This window comes from Chrysochloris asiatica, unplaced genomic scaffold (assembly GCF_000296735.1).
Source record: "Chrysochloris asiatica unplaced genomic scaffold, ChrAsi1.0 scaffold00013, whole genome shotgun sequence".
NCBI lineage: Eukaryota > Metazoa > Chordata > Mammalia > Afrosoricida > Chrysochloridae > Chrysochloris > Chrysochloris asiatica.
The window spans coordinates 10,652,496-10,670,195 of record NW_006408531.1 but is presented as its reverse complement, the minus strand read 5'-3'; the positions used below and the strand labels follow the sequence as shown (position 1 = coordinate 10,670,195).

At 41.9% G+C, this 17,700-nt stretch overlaps 1 protein-coding gene across 1 annotated transcript in view; it reads left to right on the top strand.

Annotated features, from left to right (window-relative positions):
• HECA (headcase homolog (Drosophila)) overlaps positions 1–15,969 on the top strand; it is a 64,622-nt gene extending 48,653 nt beyond the window's left edge. The window contains exons 6-8 of the mRNA XM_006834708.1: positions 73–1,113; positions 14,786–14,940; positions 15,805–15,969. Of these exons, the coding sequence (XP_006834771.1) occupies positions 73–1,113; positions 14,786–14,940; positions 15,805–15,969 (1,361 nt within the window). The remainder of the gene's footprint in view (positions 1–72; positions 1,114–14,785; positions 14,941–15,804) is intronic.
• The last annotated feature ends 1,731 nt before the right edge of the window (positions 15,970–17,700 follow it).

Here is a 17,700-nt window from a genome sequence, read left to right as displayed (position 1 = left end):
TGCCCTGGTGTCAGCTGGAATGCCAGTGCTCTGTGTGCTGACCTCGTGTCTTTTTGTTCTGTTCCTCCTCAGAAGCCCCTTGTGCTACACCCCTGATCTGCAGCTTTGGGCGGCCGGTTGACCTGGAGAAGGATGACTCCCAGAAGGTGGTGTGCAACAATGAGCACTGCCCCTCCAGCACCTGGATGCACCTGCAGTGCTTCTACGAGTGGGAGAGCAGCATCCTGGTCCAGTTCAACTGCATCGGCCGGGCACGCAGCTGGAATGAGAAGCAATGTCGCCAGAACATGTGGACAAAGAAGGGCTATGATCTGGCCTTCCGCTTCTGCTCCTGCCGCTGTGGCCAAGGCCACCTAAAGAAGGACACAGACTGGTATCAGGTGAAGAGGATGCAGGATGAGAAAAAGAAGAAATCTGGGTCAGAGAAGAACACAGGAAAGCCGCCGGGTGAGGCCGTGGAGGAAGCGAAAAAGTGCAGGCCGCAGAGCAAGCCCCAAAAGGGCCTGAGCCATGACCTCCCTCGACGGCATTCCATGGACAGGCAGAACTCCCAGGAAAAAGCTGTCAGTTCTGTGGCCTATGGTGCCCGCTCACCCTGTGCCTCCCCTGGCCAGTCCCCACCCACCGGCTACTCCATCCTCGCCCCTGCCCACTTCAGTGGACCCCGCTCCTCGAGATACCTTGGGGAGTTCCTCAAGAATGCCATACATCTTGAGCCTCACAAAAAATCCTTGGCTGGGGGCCACGTGTTCAGAAATGCCCACTTTGATTACAGTCCAGCTGGGTTGTCAGTCCACAGGGGCGGGCACTTTGATGCTCCTGTGCAGTTCCTACGGCGGCTTGACCTCTCTGAGCTGCTCAACCACATCCCGAGGCATAAATTGAACACTTTCCACGTGCGGATGGAAGACGATGCCCAAGTGGGCCAGGGCGAGGATCTGCGGAAGTTCATTCTCGCGGCCCTCAGTGCCAGCCATAGAAATGTTGTAAACTGTGCTTTGTGCCACCGAGCGCTCCCGGTGTTCGAACAGTTCCCACTGGTGGATGGAACTCTGTTCCTAAGCCCATCGAGACATGATGAGATTGAATATGATGTTCCTTGTCACCTTCAAGGTATAGGTGTCCAGTCACCTTGCCTGGGTTTTGCTTGTTTGTTAGAAACCGAAAAGCAAACAAGATGGAATGATTTTGTTCTTAATTTTAACTGATGCTGCTTCATTGTTCTAGGCGGGAGCTAGGTAACCTTTGGTGGCAGTGCTGGATTATTTTGTTTTAAATCTGATGCCAGTGTTCTAAGCGCAGTTGTTCTAGTGGGTAATTTTACATTTGTTTTGCTGTAACTTGAAGAGAGGCTTGATGGTAAATTCATTGTCACAACTGAGAGGATATTTAGAGAAAAAATTGTGTGAATTATTTCAGCTGCTGTAAAATAATTGCCTTTGTAGCTTAATGTGTCCAGGAAGCTGTGTATTCTTTTGAACCATGTGAACATGACAGAGTGGGAGGGAAAGCAGAGGTTACAGAGAGCCAACATGTTTTGAGATGGTTGTTAGGTTGGTTGGTCTGGCACACAGCGACCCCGTATATGACCGAATCTAACTGTCATTGATGTGTCTGAGCCCATTGGTGCAGTCACTGTGTCAGTCCTTCTCGTTGGGGGTCTTCCTCTTTTTCACTGACCCTTCACTTTGTTGTTGTTGTTAGGTGTCATCAAGTCAGTACTGACTCATAGCGACCTTATGCACAGCAAAACGAAATACTGCCTGATCCTGGGCCAACCTCAGTATTGTTGCCACGCTTGAGTCCATCGATGCTGCCACTTGGCCAGTCCATCTCGTTGGGGGTCTTCCTCTTTTTCTCTGACCCTCCACCTTACCAAACATGATAATCCTTCTCCAGCGACTTGTCCCTCCTGACAATATGACCCTTTACTTTAGGGAGCATGATATCCTTCTCCAGGAACTAGTCCCTTCGAATAACATGTCCAAAGTATGTGAAATGAAATCTTGTCATCCTCCTTTTTAAAGAGCATTCTGGCTATACTTCCAAGACAGATGTATTCACTCTTAAGGTATATTCATGATATATTCACTATTGTTCACCAAGACCGTAGTTCAAATGCATCAGCTCTTCTCCAGTTTTCCTTAGTTATTCATTATCAAGCTTACTCATGCTTATGAGGTGATTGAAAGTACCATGGAGTAGGTGTACCTTAGTCCTCAAAGACACTTACTTGCTTTTGAACACTTGAAGGAGGTCTTTTGTGGCAGATTTCTCCAATGCAATATGTCATTTGATTTCTTGACAGCTGTTTCCATGAGCATTGATGATGGATCTAAATCAAATGAAGCACTTGACAACTTTAATCTTTTCTCCATTTATCATGATGCTGTTTACAGTATTGTAGTTGTGAGGATTTCTGTTTTCTTTATATTGAGATATAATCCATACTGAAGTCTTTGATTTTCAAGTGTAAGTTCTTCATCTGTCAGTTCTCTTCACTTTCAGCAAGCAAGGCTGTGTTGTCTGCATGTTGCAGGGAGTTAATGAGTTTTTCTGCAACCTCAGTGCTGCGTCATTCTTAATATCGTCCAGGTTTTTAAATTATTTGTTCAGCATTCAGTTTGATTAAGTTATGGTGAGAAGCTATAGCCCTGACACATACCTTCCCTGATTCTAAACAATGATGTATCCTCTGGTTTTGTTCAATTATCTGTCTCATGGTTTATGTACAGGTTCCACATGAGCACAATTAAGTGTACTGGATTTCCCATTCTTTGTAATATTATCCATAATACGCACCCACTTTAATGTCTTTGTATAGTTAATAAAACACAAGCAAACATTTTTCTGTTATTCTCTGCTTTCAACTATGATGTCCCTTGTTCCATGTCCTGTTCGGAAACGAGCTTAAAGTTCTGACAGTTCCCTGTCAATGGAATGCTGCAGCCTTTTAACAGCCATCTTCAGCAAAATTCTACTTGCATGTAATATTAATGATATTATTCCATAGTTCTGCATTCTATTATATGGATCTTATCCAGTCGTCTGAGCAAGTAGCTGTTTTCTAAATTTCTTGGCACAAGACAGGTGAATGCTTCCAGCGTGGCTTCCTTTTGTTGAAACTTGGTATTCTGTCAGTTCCCAAAGCCTTATTTTTGACCAGTGCCTTCTTCAAGTCCAGTGCAGTTGGATTTCTTTCTTTAGTACTATTGGTTCTTGATCATACACTACTCTCTGAGATGGTTGCATATCAACTAGTTCTTTATGGTACAGTAACTGTGTATTCCTTCCATCTTTTGATGCTTCTTACATTGTGCAATGGGGAGTGCAGTAGCTTTGTAGGATAAGCGCCCCCAAAACAATTTACAGTCTCAGAAACCCTATACAGAGCCACTGTGAGTCGGAACCGACTCGATGGAACTTAACACCAACAATGTCGTTCAATATTTTCCCCCTAGAATCCTTCAATATTGCAATTCAAGGCTAGAATGTTTTTCTTCAGTTCTTTCAGATTGAGAAATGCCAAGTGTTTCTTCCAAGCTTTTTCACAAAGGTCTTTGCACATTTAATTATAATACTTAACTGTCTTCTTGGACTGCCCTTTGAATTCATTTCTTTGGATTCATTATTTCTTGCATTTGCTTTAGTTATTTATTCCATGTGGACATTGTGTACCTTCAAGGAGCTCTGGTAGTGTACGAATTGGGTCGCAAAGCTCAAGGTCAGCAGTTTGAAACTCCCAGCTGTTCCACGGGAGAAAGATGAGGCTTTCTGCTCTCGTAAAGATTTATAGCCTTGGAAACCCTGTACAGTGTCGCTATGAGTTGGAACTGACTCCACAACACATAATAACAACAACAAGGAGAAAGGGGTTAGTTTTCCAGAGCATTCAAAGGAGGCAGATTTGATAGGCGAAGGGTCTGAGTCATGTTAAGTGTTTAAGGAAAGAGAGCAGGTTGAGCAAAAGAATGTGGTCTTCAGAAAGCCCAGATTGGGATCAGGAGGAATTGGAGAAAAGTGCTTGTTTGGAGCAGAGGTTCTAGAACGGAACCTGAGGAGGATAGGCCAAAGGCATGGTGGGCGGGAGGCTTTCAAACTAGAAGAATAAGAGCTTTTGTCATGTTTCTTATGAAGTAGTGGGCTTTAAATTTTATGTATAACTTAATTTAAATTTTTTTGAAAATGTACTACACAACAGAATGCACATCCCTTCATTCATTTTTTCCTGTATAACTCAAAGGCATTGGTTCCATCATTCATTTTGTGTGACCATTCTCATTCTCTCACCATTACTGACAAACTCACTACTCCTTTCTTATATATGCTTTAGAGGTAATTTTGACAGTTTGAGCTCATGTCAATTTAATTCTCGTGACAAATGATGTTTACTAGTATAGCTAAATAGTTTTTTGGGTTTTTTTTTTTTTTTTTTCCTAGTTTAAAGGTGACTTTCGGGAATAATTTCAATTCATGGTTTAAAGGTTTTCTGAGCGTGATAAATTTAAGAATTCTTTCAGTTTCCAGAGATCCTGTAAGGCGAGACAGATTTTATAGAAATTTGAAATTCTGTTCTACAGTTACACCTCTTTTGATCAGAACTCATCTACTTAGTTCTTGCTAAAAAATTTTGGTAATGGTAGCCAGGCATCATTCCAGCTTTTCTAGTTTCATGGCTAAGAAGGGTTCCTGGATGCAGTTAGATCTAAGTCCATTTTCTTCTCCTCTTTCCTCTGCTGCTCTGGGAGACTAGAGACGAATTGTTGTGTCTTGGATGGCCACTGGCAAACTTGTACAACTTCAGGCACTACTCACTGAACTAGGGAGTGCAGCAGTAACTCTCAAAACAGTATTAAGCCAGTTGACCGACCGGGCAGTCTCAAGAAGCCAAGGCCCTGAACCTTCAAAGCAGCAGAAATAACCTCAGCAGGTGTTTGGATGTAGTTAAGTAGTATCAAACTTTAGGGTCTTTTTTTGGCGGGGAAGGGACTATTGCTGTTTTTGTAAAATTATATATGACATAGTATTTACCATTTTTTTTTTAATACAGCTAATGTGTCAGTTACACTCTTCAAATTGTGCAACATATAAACTTGTTTTTAAAGCAGAGGATCAAAGTAGCATGAAAGGGGATGGACCTTAGAGACAGAGTTGAAACTTACTGCTGCAAACTATATGTGAAGAGATGAGATTGCTGGTGGAGAGGATGGAAATTGGAAGGACAGTGTATCTACCAAAGATTTTAAGAGAAAAGCTTGGCTTTGGGGCCAGCTTTAAAGTGTTTTATTGTGAATTGTGTGATAGTTTACATGGGGGAACATTAGCTTTACATTCATCCTATTGTATATCGTTTCATTGTGATGGTTACAGTCCCTTCCATGCATCATCAACCAACCAAATGGTATATACCCTGCAAGCCTGCCCCTCGATTGTCAGCACATGGCCCCTCTCCCTCTCCGGGTCTAGAGTCCTCAGCTGTTCTATCTCTCCACCTCATCATCTCTGCCTCCATTTCTGGGTCACTGTTTCTCTAGGTAGGGTCCCGCACTCCGCTCTTCTCCCTTGATGGTCCCAGGGACCTCCACTCCTGGACTGCAAAGTCAACCACTCCCTTCTTTTTGCTACAAAACGTGTACCTTTACATTCCAACCCTCACAGGCAGTCTTGATAGCAATTATTCACTATTGTACTACAAGAGACCTATCCCCATCTCCTTTCATCAGCCCTGCCCAGACAGATTGGATACTACTCAGTGGAGATTCTACCTTCCTCCGCTTCCTCTGGATCTAGGCTCCATCTTGAACGCTTCTAAGCCAGTCTCTTCTTGACTTTGTAGCCCCTCCCCCCCATTTTGGGTAGCCAATGTACAAGTTGCCCATCCTTATCTAACCTGTGTATTGAGGGGGTGAGAATGGGCCTCACTGTAAAGATTTGTTCCCTTTTTTGAGCTACTGCATCCATAGGTGTAGGTCAAGTTCATCAGATTGTATCAGATTACTCTTTTTTCCTCTTCTTTCATCATCTAGTTGAGTTCTGATCATCCAGTCATTGAAGCCAGGTCAAGTAGGTATTATCTGCAAGTGTGGGTGTTCTTGTGCACATGCCCTCTCTTCTTATCAGCTGGATGCTGCACTCGCCACTCTGGTCCTCTGTGGCTATGTCACTAACTCTGGGCCCAGGAGTCCCCAGGTATTGCCATACTACTGTCCAAATAGGTCTCCACCCAGGTTCATAGGAGTCTATTGAACGTGGTAGGACTTAGCTTGCAGCTTCATTGCTGTTTTCCCCTCACTTCTCCTTATCGGTGACTAATGTGGTCATCAATCAGAGCACATGTCTGCTTGTGTATTCCCCTTGAGTCTTAATCTTGGAAGGGGGTTTGTCCTGAGGGGACCCGACCATTTGCCTTGATGTCTCCTGGGCGAGCAACTTGCTTGTTCTTGTAGTAGTCAGTCGGACTGCCATTATTTTTTTATTTTTCCTGTCGGTCTTTCTTTCAAGAAGTATCTTCTGTTCTTCTAGCCACTCCAGGCTGGTCTGCTTGTCCTTTCAAGTGGAGATTTCCAACCTCAGAAGATTCTGGATGGGGTTCAGGATTCCACCTATGGTCTTATGTAATGTAGAGGCTCCACAGGAAGCCTCCTTCAATGGGCATGTTGTAGCCCCATTTTAGATATTACAATCTGTTATAGGCAGAAGATGGACTTACAAGTTTTCTATGATGATATTTCTGGCTATTCCTTTCTCTCCCCCTCAAGTGTCTATTTTATAATGTTATGCAAGGGAAACCAAGATTCAAAAGACAGCCAAGCATCTTAACATTATTTCCCACTTTTACCTATTCAAACCATGTCTCAATCCCTGTATCCCAGAGCCTTGTTGTTCCAAGGTTGTGCATACATCATTATATTCCTCTGTCCCACTTAGCCCATGTAAACCTGCTTAACTGTTCTCCCATCCGCCTTGTTCTTCCATTCCCTTCTCCCTTGTGTATTGTCCCCCTCCCCAGCACCCAAACTATTCTGTGTCTAATCCCTACCCTGTGCTCCCCCTCCCCCTCCCGCCCCTTACTCCACCTCCCTTATTCTGGTAACCAGCAAAAAAAATTTTTTTTCCCCTTTTAGTATGGGTTCTTTTTCTTAGTCTTTTACAGTAGTGGTCCTATGCAGTATTTTTCCTTTTGTGACTAATTTCACTCAACATAATGTCCTCAAGTTTCATCCGTGTTATGCAGTGGCTTGCAGCTTCCTTGTTATTCTTCAAGGTAGCATAATATTCCATTGTGTGTATGTACCACAGTTTGTTTATCCATTCTTCAGTTAATGGGCACTTAGGCTGTCTCCTTTTTGCTATTGTAAATAGTGCCGCTTCAAACTTTGGTATGCATGTGTCTGTCTACTCATGTTATGGCTTGTATTTCTTGTGGGTAAATACCAAGTAGAGGAATTGCTGGATCATAAGGTCTTTCTATTTCCAACTTTCTGAGGCAGCGCCATATTGCTTTCGAGAGTGGTTGGACTATTTTATAATCCCACCAGCAATGCAGGAGCGTCCCAGTCTCTCTGCATCCTTGCCAGCATTCTTGTCCTCTACTTGTTTGATCCTTGTTGTTAGTGCTGGTGTGAGATGATATCTCATTGTTGTTTTGATTTGCATCTCTCTAATGGCTAGTGATCGTGAACATTTCTTCATATGTTTGTTGGCTGCCCGGTTCTCTTCCTTGGTGAAGTGTCTGTTCATGTCCTGTGCCTATTTTTAAATTGGGTTATTTGTCTTTTTCTTGTAGAGGTATTGTAGTTTCCTATATGTTTTAGAAATGAGTCCCTTGTCTGATGTGTCATTGCAAATGATTTTTCCCCGTTCTGTTGGTTCCCTTTTTACTCTTCTGGTGAAGTCTTTTGATGCACATAAGTTTTTAATTTTTAGTATGTCCGAATCATCCACTTTTGTTTGTGTAGTTTTCAAAATGTTTTGTAGTCTGTGTATTCCTTGAATTAGAGCCCTCACATTTGCCCCTATTGTTTCATTGATGGCCTTCCTAATTCTGGGATTCACATTTAGGTCTTTAATGAGTTGGTTTTTGTAGAAGTGTGAAGTAAAGGTCTTGTTTCAATCTTTTGCATATCTCTTTCCAGTTTTGCCAGCACCATCTGTTGAAGAGATTATCACCTCCCAATGCGATATATGTAGGCACTTTGTCGAAAATCAGTTGGCTATATGTGGATGGTTTAATTTCTGGATTCTCGATTCTGTGTTCCATTGATCAGTGTATCTTTCATTGTACCAGTACCAAGATGTTTTGACAGCTGTAGCCATGAAATAAATTTTGAAATCAGGAAGTGAAAGGTTTCCAACCTTATTCTTCTTCTTAACAGTGCTTTGCATATCCTGGGTCTCTTTCCTTTCCATATAAAGTTTGTATTTGTTTTTTCCATCTCTTTGAAGAATGTGTTGGAATCTGGATTGGGATTGCATTATATGTGTAAATTGTTTTGGACATTATCGACATTTTCACAATGTTAAATCTTCCTATCCAGGAGCATGGTATATTCCTCCATTTTTGTTGCTCTCTTTTAGTTTCTTGTAGTAGTGTTTTGTAGTTTTCTTTGTATAGGTCCTTTATTTTTCTGTCTACATTTATTACTAGATGTTTCATCCTTTGGGCGGCTATTGTAAATTGTGTTGGTTTCCTAATGCCCTTTTTCAGCACTGTTATTTTTGATATAGAGGAATCCAACTGATTTCTGTATGTTGATCTGTACCCTGCCACTTTGCTGAATCTTTCAATGAGGTCTAATAGCTTTTTTACTGAGTCTTTAGGGTTTTCTATGTATAGGATCCTATCGTCTGCAAATAGAGTTTTACTTCCTCTTTGCCAATTTGGATACCTTTGATTTCCCTGTCTTGCCATATAGCTCTTGCTAATACTTTCAGTACAATATTGAATAAGAGTTGTGACAAAACGCATCTTTGTCTGGTTCTTGTTCACAGAGGGAAGGCTTTCAGTTTCTCTCCACTGAGAGTACTGTTGGTTTTGTATATATGCTCTTAATTATGTTGAGGAATTTCCCTTCAATTCCTAGTTTGTTGAGGTTTTTTTTTTAATCAGGAATGGATGTTGGATTTTGTCAAATGCCTTTTATGCATCAATTGATATGATCATGTGGTTCTTTTTTCTTATTTATGTGGTAGATAACGATCATTTTTCTAATGTTGAACCATCCTTGCAGTCCTGATATAAATCCCACCTGATCATGATGTATTATCTTTCTGGTATGATGCTGGATTCTGTTGGCTAAGATTTTGTTGAGAATTTTTACATCTGTGTTCATGAGGGATATTGGTCTATAATTTTCTTTCTTAGTGACGTCCTTCCCTGGTTTTGGTATAGGGTTATGCTTGCTTCATAAAATGTATTGGGAAGTTTCTCATCCTCCTCTATCTTCTGGAATAATTTGAGTAGCATTAGTGACAGCTCTTCCTTGAATATTTGGTAGAATTCACCAGTGAAGGCATCTGGGCCTGGACTTCTTTGGTTGGGAGATTTTTTGATAACCTGATCAATTTCTTCTTTTCTTATGGGTCTTTTCAGGTTTTCTACTTCACTATGTGTATGTTTAGATAGATTGTGGTTTTCTAAAAATGTATCCATCTCTTCTAAGTTTTCATATTTGTTGGAGTACAACTTTTCATAGTATTCTGTTATTATCCTTTTGATTTCCTTTGGTTCCATTGTGACATCACCCATGTGGTTTCTAATGCGTGTTATTTGTGTCTTTTCCCTCTTTTCTTTTGTTAGGTTTGCCAATGGTTTGTCAATTTGTTAATCCTTTCAAAGAACCAGCTTCTTGTCCTGTTGTTTCTCTCTATAGGTTTTCTTTTTTTTTATTTCATTGATTTCTGCTCTAATCTTTATTAACTCTTTTCTTTTGATGGCTGTAGGTTCCCTCTGTTGGTCTGTTTCTAGTTGCTGAAGATGTTGTGTTAATGTGTTGATTTTAGTTCTTTCTTCTTTTTGGATGTGCACATTTATTGTAATCGATTGTCCTATCAGCACCGCTTTCGTTGTGTCCCAAAGATTTTAGTATGTTGTGTTTTTTTTTTTCGTTTGTTTCTAGGAACTTTGTGAGTTCATGTTTTACTTCTTTTACTACCCAGTCGCTTTTTAGCAGGGTGTTTTTCAGTTTCCATGTATTTGACTTTATTTCCTTGGACTTCGTATTGTTGATTTCTAATTTGATGGCATGTGGTCTGCGAAGATGCTTTGTTGTATTTTGATGTTTGTAAATTTACGGAGGTTTGTTTTGTGGCCTAACACATGGTCTCTTCTGGAGAATGGTCCATGTGCACTGGAAGAGACTGTGTATTGTGCTGTTTTGGGTTGGCTGCTCTGTATAGATGTATTAATTTTGAGGTAGTGATCCGAAGTTCATGAGGAGACGTCTAGTGAGCCCAATGAGAAACATGCCTTTTTGTGGAACACTGAGTAGTATTGGATGGAAATAGCATGAGAAAGAAAAGGAAGGGTAAATGACAAGACCTAATGTTTTTTAAAAATTAGTTTATTGTGTGTTGTGTGATAGTTGGCTCAGCGAAATAGTTTCCATTCAACAATTGTACACATTTTATTTCATAACATTATAGTTCCCTTAATACAACAGCATGCCTCCCACTTTCTCCCTGGGTTGTTCGTACCCTTTCTTCCTTCTTTCCTGCCTCCTGAGCTTTGTGTTTGTGGCTCTTTTTATGATCTCTTAGGGTTCACTGTCCCCAAGAGGACAGTCTTCATGAATGTTATTGTTTACTTCATAGGTGTGTCTTTGTTTGGCACAAAGGTGATCCTTTGGGGTGGGTGTCTAAGGGCCACAGTATTGGGTGTTCCACCCGTCTCTTTCAGACATCACCCCTAAGTCTGGTCTTCTTTACGGATTTGAATTTTGTTCAACTTTTTTTATTATTCTGTCTAGGACTGGTTTGGGTCCCAATCAAAGTGATATGTAACAGTAGCGGACACAGTCTAGTTCTTCAGCCAAGACCAAATATTGAGCACACCTACCCGTCAACAGTAGTGAGGTTGGCCCAGGATCTGACAGTGTTTTGTTCTGCTGTGCATAAGGTTGCTATGGGTCGGTACCGACTCGATGGAACCTAACAACAACAACAACAACATCAGTCACGAGTGGATGGAGAAAGAGGCAAAAATGAGATAGTTTTGAATTGTGAGTATGTGTATGTATGTGTGTGTACACACATATATGCATATACATACATACACATGCATAATGGGAGATGTGCAAGGAGTGTACTGCAAGACATTGAGAAGTTTAGCTGTTACTTATAAAATCTGAATATCAGGGCGCTGTTTTATTAGTATCAGAGAGTCCTTGGCCATGTCTTTTGTTCTTACTGCCATCTCTCAGAGAAGTCCCATGTACTATTTTTTTTAATAGCAAGCTAGTGTACATCATTTCTTTGCTCACACTGTACTGTTCATGGATTCTTTAAAACATCTTAAACTCAAATAGAACGGCAGTACTCCAGGCGGCAGGATTCCACAGTGCGCAGCTGATTGTAATGTTGCTGAAATAGTGTCTCGTTATCGGTGTCAGATCGTGTGGATTGGTGTTTCTCTGCCCTACCCTTCACCTTCACTGCCCTCCCTCCAATTCTCCCAGTTCTCTGATTCTTCCTGTGGGCTTGTAGTTTTGTTTGGTTTTAATTATTTATTAAGATTGATCCAGTTCAGAAGTTCTCATTGAGCTTCTCCACTTTGAGCCAAATGATTGTTCTCTCAGAGATCTGCATTTATAGGTTGTTGTTGTTAAGTGCCGTCGAGTGGGTTCCGTCTCATAGCAACCTTGTACAGGGTTTCTGAGGCTGTAAATCTTTACGGGAGCAGAAAGCCTCATCTTTCTTCCGTGGAACAGCTGGTAGTCTTGAACTGCTGACCTAAATGTTCACAGCCAGATTCATAACAACTACGCTGCCAGAGCTCCTTTGCATTTATGTGAGGGTAAGTCAAAATGTAGTACTACAAAATAGTAGAAACCGTTATTAAACAAAAATATCAAAATGGGAAGCTATTGTTTCTCCGCATGACCTCCATCTAGGTCTATCCACTTCTGGAGGCACTGCTTTCATCTCTCTGACCCTTCCCTGAAGAATTCCACGCTCTTCAGTTTACACCATGTCAAAATGGCCGTTCCTTTGGAACGTTCTTTGACTTTTGGAGAACAAAAGTTTAAAGGAGCAAGATCAGGGCTGTGGGTAGGGTAATGTTTTCCTGAGTAATTCTCGTGGGACCTTACTAAATAATCCTTGTAGAAGAAGCAGGTGCATAGCTGTGATGGAAAAAAGTCCTTGGCACAACTTTCCTGGTCTTTTATGACCAATGCAGTTTCCAATTTTCTTAAAATATCTATGCAATAAGCCCCCATGTGTGTCTTGTGTCCGTCAGGAAAATCTATCAAGATTACCCATTTGAAATCCCCACGAAATTGGCACCACCTTCTGAACTGACCTCTCTGATTTTGAATCTAACTGGTTAGAGGATGCCACCAGAGTCACTAGCTTTGGTTGGACCTGTTTTTGAAGGGACTCTAAGGGGACTAAGACAGTTGTATTATTGAGAGAACTTGTGTGCAGCCATTCACTGACCACAGAGACATGTTCAGACATGTTTTGAATAAAGTCGTGTGCATGTATGAACTAGAACTCTTGTAGTAATGCTTTAAAAAAAAAATGTGTTGGATAAAGGTTTGCAGAACACATCAATTTTGCATTCTGCAGTTGGTACATACTGTTTTCACTGCATTGGTTGTAGGCCACACAATGTAACATAATATTTCCTACTTCCTCCCTATGCTTTTTGTTTTCATTCTTCCTTTCCTAAGCCTTCTCAGCTTTGTCCTTAGGTAAATACTGCCCTTTTGACCTGAAATAATTGATTATTCTAAGGGGTATGTACCATAGTAGTGTTACTGTTCCCCTTTTAGATCTGTCTGTTGTCTGAAAGTTGAGCGGTGGGCGTGAGTTCATTTCCACACCAGATGGGTGACTAAGGGTCATTGTCTCTTTGGTCCCACCAGTCTCTATCGGATCTGAAAACCGGCTCCTTTTCTTTTCTCTCTTTTTTAACAGCAATACTTTCTGATTTACCCTCATATTTGAACTCACAACTCTAGCATGTAAAGATGTTAAGTTCTCCATACTCTGGCAATGTGTAGTTAAAACTGAAACAAGTCTAGAGACTCGCTCTCATGAGTTTGCCTGGAAGTTAAGAGTCAGACATGGATTTATGTCTGGACTCTGCCACTTAACTATTTCTTTGAGCTTGAACAAATTACTAAAACTCTGTAAGCTTCCATTCCTCTCATCTGAAATGGAAATAACAATAGTATCTACTTGATAGGGTAATAGTGAGGGTTGAGTGAAATGATTCATACAGAACTCGTCACATAGTACTGAGTGTCAGGCACTCTGTAAAAGTTCTCTGTCATTGTCACCCTCATGATCCTTGTTGTCAACACCTCCTCTTGGCAGCCGCCTCTGCCCCAGCTCTTCTTAGCAACAGCCTGTGTCTCTTTGGATGTTTGAAAATTACAGTGACAAAGTCTAGGAAGAGACCAGACCCAGAATGCCCCTGAGCAGGGGTAGGCAGTATTGCTAAGCAGCATTCATCATTCTTTCCATCTTGGGCATAGAGGCCCCAGGGTATAATGTCTTTGGCTATTAACTTGACCCATCCATTCATCCAGCATACATTTACGAGTGCTTTCCACATTCCAGGCATCATGCTAGATACTAAGTCTACGAGGGTGAATAAGACATAAGGGAAACAGGCCATGTAAGCAAATGCAGTAGCTGTTTCCCCGTCAGTACCTCTTATCCCAGACAGGTAGAGAACACGTTGGTCCTTACCACTGACAGGTAAAAACCCCTACTCTGACTGGCACTGAGCAACGCATCCTGAATCAAGCCACCTAGGTGTGCATTCTGCTGACGATAGCTTTTAAGACAGCACAGCACCAGGTCCCCAAAGAGAGCCGCATTGTTGCTATTATACAAACGCAGGCCAGCACTGGACATGATGAGTATTCTCTGACTGCTTAAACCCCAATTCTTCCATCTAAGTGTCATCTTTCTGCTGTAGGCATTAAGAGATTGATACATGGGATTTAGGAATGGGATTGAGCCACCTGATGATTTTTAAGAGTCAAGTAAGTAACAAGACATTGAACTCATTTTTAAAAGTCACGTAGCAAGTAAGCTATAATTCTGGTTCCTAAATTAAATGTGGTGATGGTGGAGAAATTTCAAGGACAAGGATAGTTACCAGTGATTTTGGCTGTGGTATAATTCTAGGTTATCAATACCAAGACAGACTTTGTACCAGAGCATATCAAGGACATTTTTTATGATGGGAATTGTCAGAATAGAGCTAGGATCTAAATCCCACCTCCTTCCTGCTGAATGTAGTTCTATAGTTGTTATAGTCTCTCTACCATAAAAACTGTATGTTCACTATATGGGCGGGGGCGCGGGGGTGGCGGGGACACGACGACTCGTGACTAAAGACCAGTTATTGATGGTTCACTATGAGTCAGAACCGACTCCACAGTACTTAACAACAACAAATGTGGCAGATAATTAATTTACATTTTTATATTTATGCAGATGACAACATGTATGTTTATCATTGATAGATGAGGTGTTTTCTCTTCTCTTTGGGGCAAACCATGCTTTCCCTGATGGCCACTCTCAGTATTGTGTCTTCTGTGCACAGGGAGGCTCATGCACTTGTATGCAGTGTGTGTGGACTGCCTGGAAGGGGTGCACAAGATCATCTGCATCAAGTGTAAGTCCCGATGGGATGGCAGCTGGCACCAGCTGGGCACTATGTACACCTACGACATCCTGGCCGCCTCGCCCTGCTGTCAGGTGGGTATCGACCCTACCCAGGGAGCAGTGGGTGATGCCAGGGGTCTGATCCAGGTGAATCAGGAGAGTTGGAAGCTGTGCTGTGTTGCTGTGGTGGTAGCATGGGGACCTGGAGGAAATGGTTCAGGACCTGAAGGAGAATCACTGCTGGTGAAATAAGCAGTCTCAAAGTTTCCCCACAGACCAGCAATGCTGGTGAATCAGGAGAATCCTCAACCTGGTTGCTGTTGAGGCAATTCTGACTCATGACGATCCATAGGGACTGAGTAGAACAGTTTTCAATGGCTACAATTCTAAAAAGGAGCTCTGGTAGCGTAGTGGTTACGAATCGGGCTGCGAACCGGAAGGTCAGCAGTTCGAAACTACCAGCTGCTCCGCGGGAGAAAGATGAGGCGATCTGCTCCCGTAAAGATTTACAGCCTCGGAAACCCTATTCAGGGTCGCTATGGGTCGGAACCGACTCGATGGCACTTAACAACAACAACAACAACAATTCTAAAAATTATCCAGTGAAAACTGTCTGGATCCCATTAGGATAATGCTCGGTATAGAGTTGGGAGAGGAGTTTCCTAGGTTGGAAGGCACTCAGAATGCACTGTGGCCACAACAATGAGCAACAACAATGAATCTGAGCATCACAAGAATTGGAAAGTGCTTCTGTTGTTCATGAATTGGAGCCGACTCAGAGACCACTAACAACGATAGCTTAGGTTTTAGACCAGTTTTTGGTAATAAAAGGGACATTTTACTAAACTCTTGATCAGTTCCCCAGATATACTAGTCTTGTGTTGTTATTTGGATGGTTTTGACAGGGGCGGGGGACACGCGGTGGGTGTCTTAGCTTACACTCTCTGTTTCCACCAGGCCCGCCTGAACTGTAAGCACTGTGGGAAGCCCGTGGTCGACGTGCGGATCGGGATGCAGTATTTCTCCGAATACAGTAACGTCCAGCAATGCCCACACTGTGGGAACCTGGACTACCATTTTGTGAAGCCATTCTCCTCCTTCAAAGTCCTTGAAGCTTATTGATGAAAGCTTTGCTTTAGTAATAGCTATTTTATTGATATTCTTACTTTATTACATATCTTTTCTAGGGAAACATGTGACATTAATTTCTTTTCTAATTTTAAGGAGAGTTCCTTTGTGTATGTGTGCCACTAACATGAGTGCTGCCCCCCCCCCCCCCCCCCCCCCCAGCGCTCTCTGATTCCCGAGTGTGTGTCTGTGGTCCTGACCAGAGTCCAAATGGGTAATCCTGTGAGTGTGGGGTAGTGAGTGGTCCACCACCATGAAGAGTCACTGATGGGGAGGATGAGGAGGACTGAAAGGGATGCTGTGGTTACAAGGTAAATGCATGGCAGGAGTTGGGAGGAAATATACCCCCAAAATATTCACTGTCCAAAGACTGACTGGTAGCTCTTCCTTGGGACCTGGGAAAAATATGTGACAAGTGAATGTAAGTCTGTCCCTAGAGAACTGAGAGTATATTTGTCTGTCTTGGCTTAGTGCTCTGCAGCACACGTTGACATGAAATTTACCCTCACTAACAGATTGCTTGAAAGTGACACTGAATGCTGAATCCATCACTATTGTAATTTAACCATCAGTTTTCCATTCTGAAAACAGTATCCAAATTATAAGAAGCTACCTAGGTGACAAATATTTTTAGGTAGCTGACCTATAGTAGAGTTTATGACAGACAGAAAGGGAGAAATGGCACATGCCTGATTCAGGAGAACAGAAATTCATAAATCTGTCATTTGAATTGTGTCTGGAATTGGTGGAAACAGCTCTGAAAGGGAATGCCTAGATGGCATGGTTTTGGTGGTAACGACTTAGCAAGTTGCTCTGTCATTGTGCCATTTGATATCAGCTTCTTCTTACAGGTAAACCTGGCAACTACAGAACCTAACTGGTGAGTTTCAGAACCAGTCATTGCCATCCATTATCACCCCCCAAACTTAATCTATTTAGTGCAAGTTTGCAAACTCAAGGAGGGAAATGGAATGTATTTTTTTGTTGTTGAGAGGATGATAAGGAAAACAACTTTAGTATCTCTTAAGTATGTTTAATTTTGAAAAAACAAAAAAATGCAGCATGTTTAAAAAAATACCTAACCCTCCAGATCCCCATTGTACGTTAGCCAGTTTAACCAGTTGCCATTCAGTCAGTTCCAACTCATGGTGACCCTATGTGTGTGTGTCAGCATAGAGCTGCTGGGCTCCGTAGGCTTTCCATTGGCTGCTCATTTTGAAGGAGATTTACTAGACTTTCTTCTGAGGCCCCTTTGAGTGGATTAAACTTTCAGCCTTTCAGTTAGCAGGCGAGTGATACCTTACCATTGGTGAATAGAGCTGTTAATATAGAAAACTTCATCAGTCAGATCATCAGGCTTTCCCAAATTCAGCCTTCTGATGATTTGAATGGACTCCTGGTGTGGATCTACACTGGACTGTGAACTATAAGGTCAGCAGTTCAAACCCACCAACCACTCCTCAGAACCCTTATACAGGGTCGCTATGAGTTGGAACTGACTTGATGTCACACAACTTAATCCCACACGTATACAGGATTGTAACTGGAGATACAGCTTCTCAAAAATGTATCATTTCAAGTGTGGTATTGCATACATGCTTATAAGGCTGAGAATGTTTTCTGGATAGTCACATTTATATGTTTTTAGTTACTCATTTGGCTTATACAGTTTTCTTTTTTTTTTTGAGAAACTGGTTTTTCCTTAGAGAAGTATTTTAGACAGCA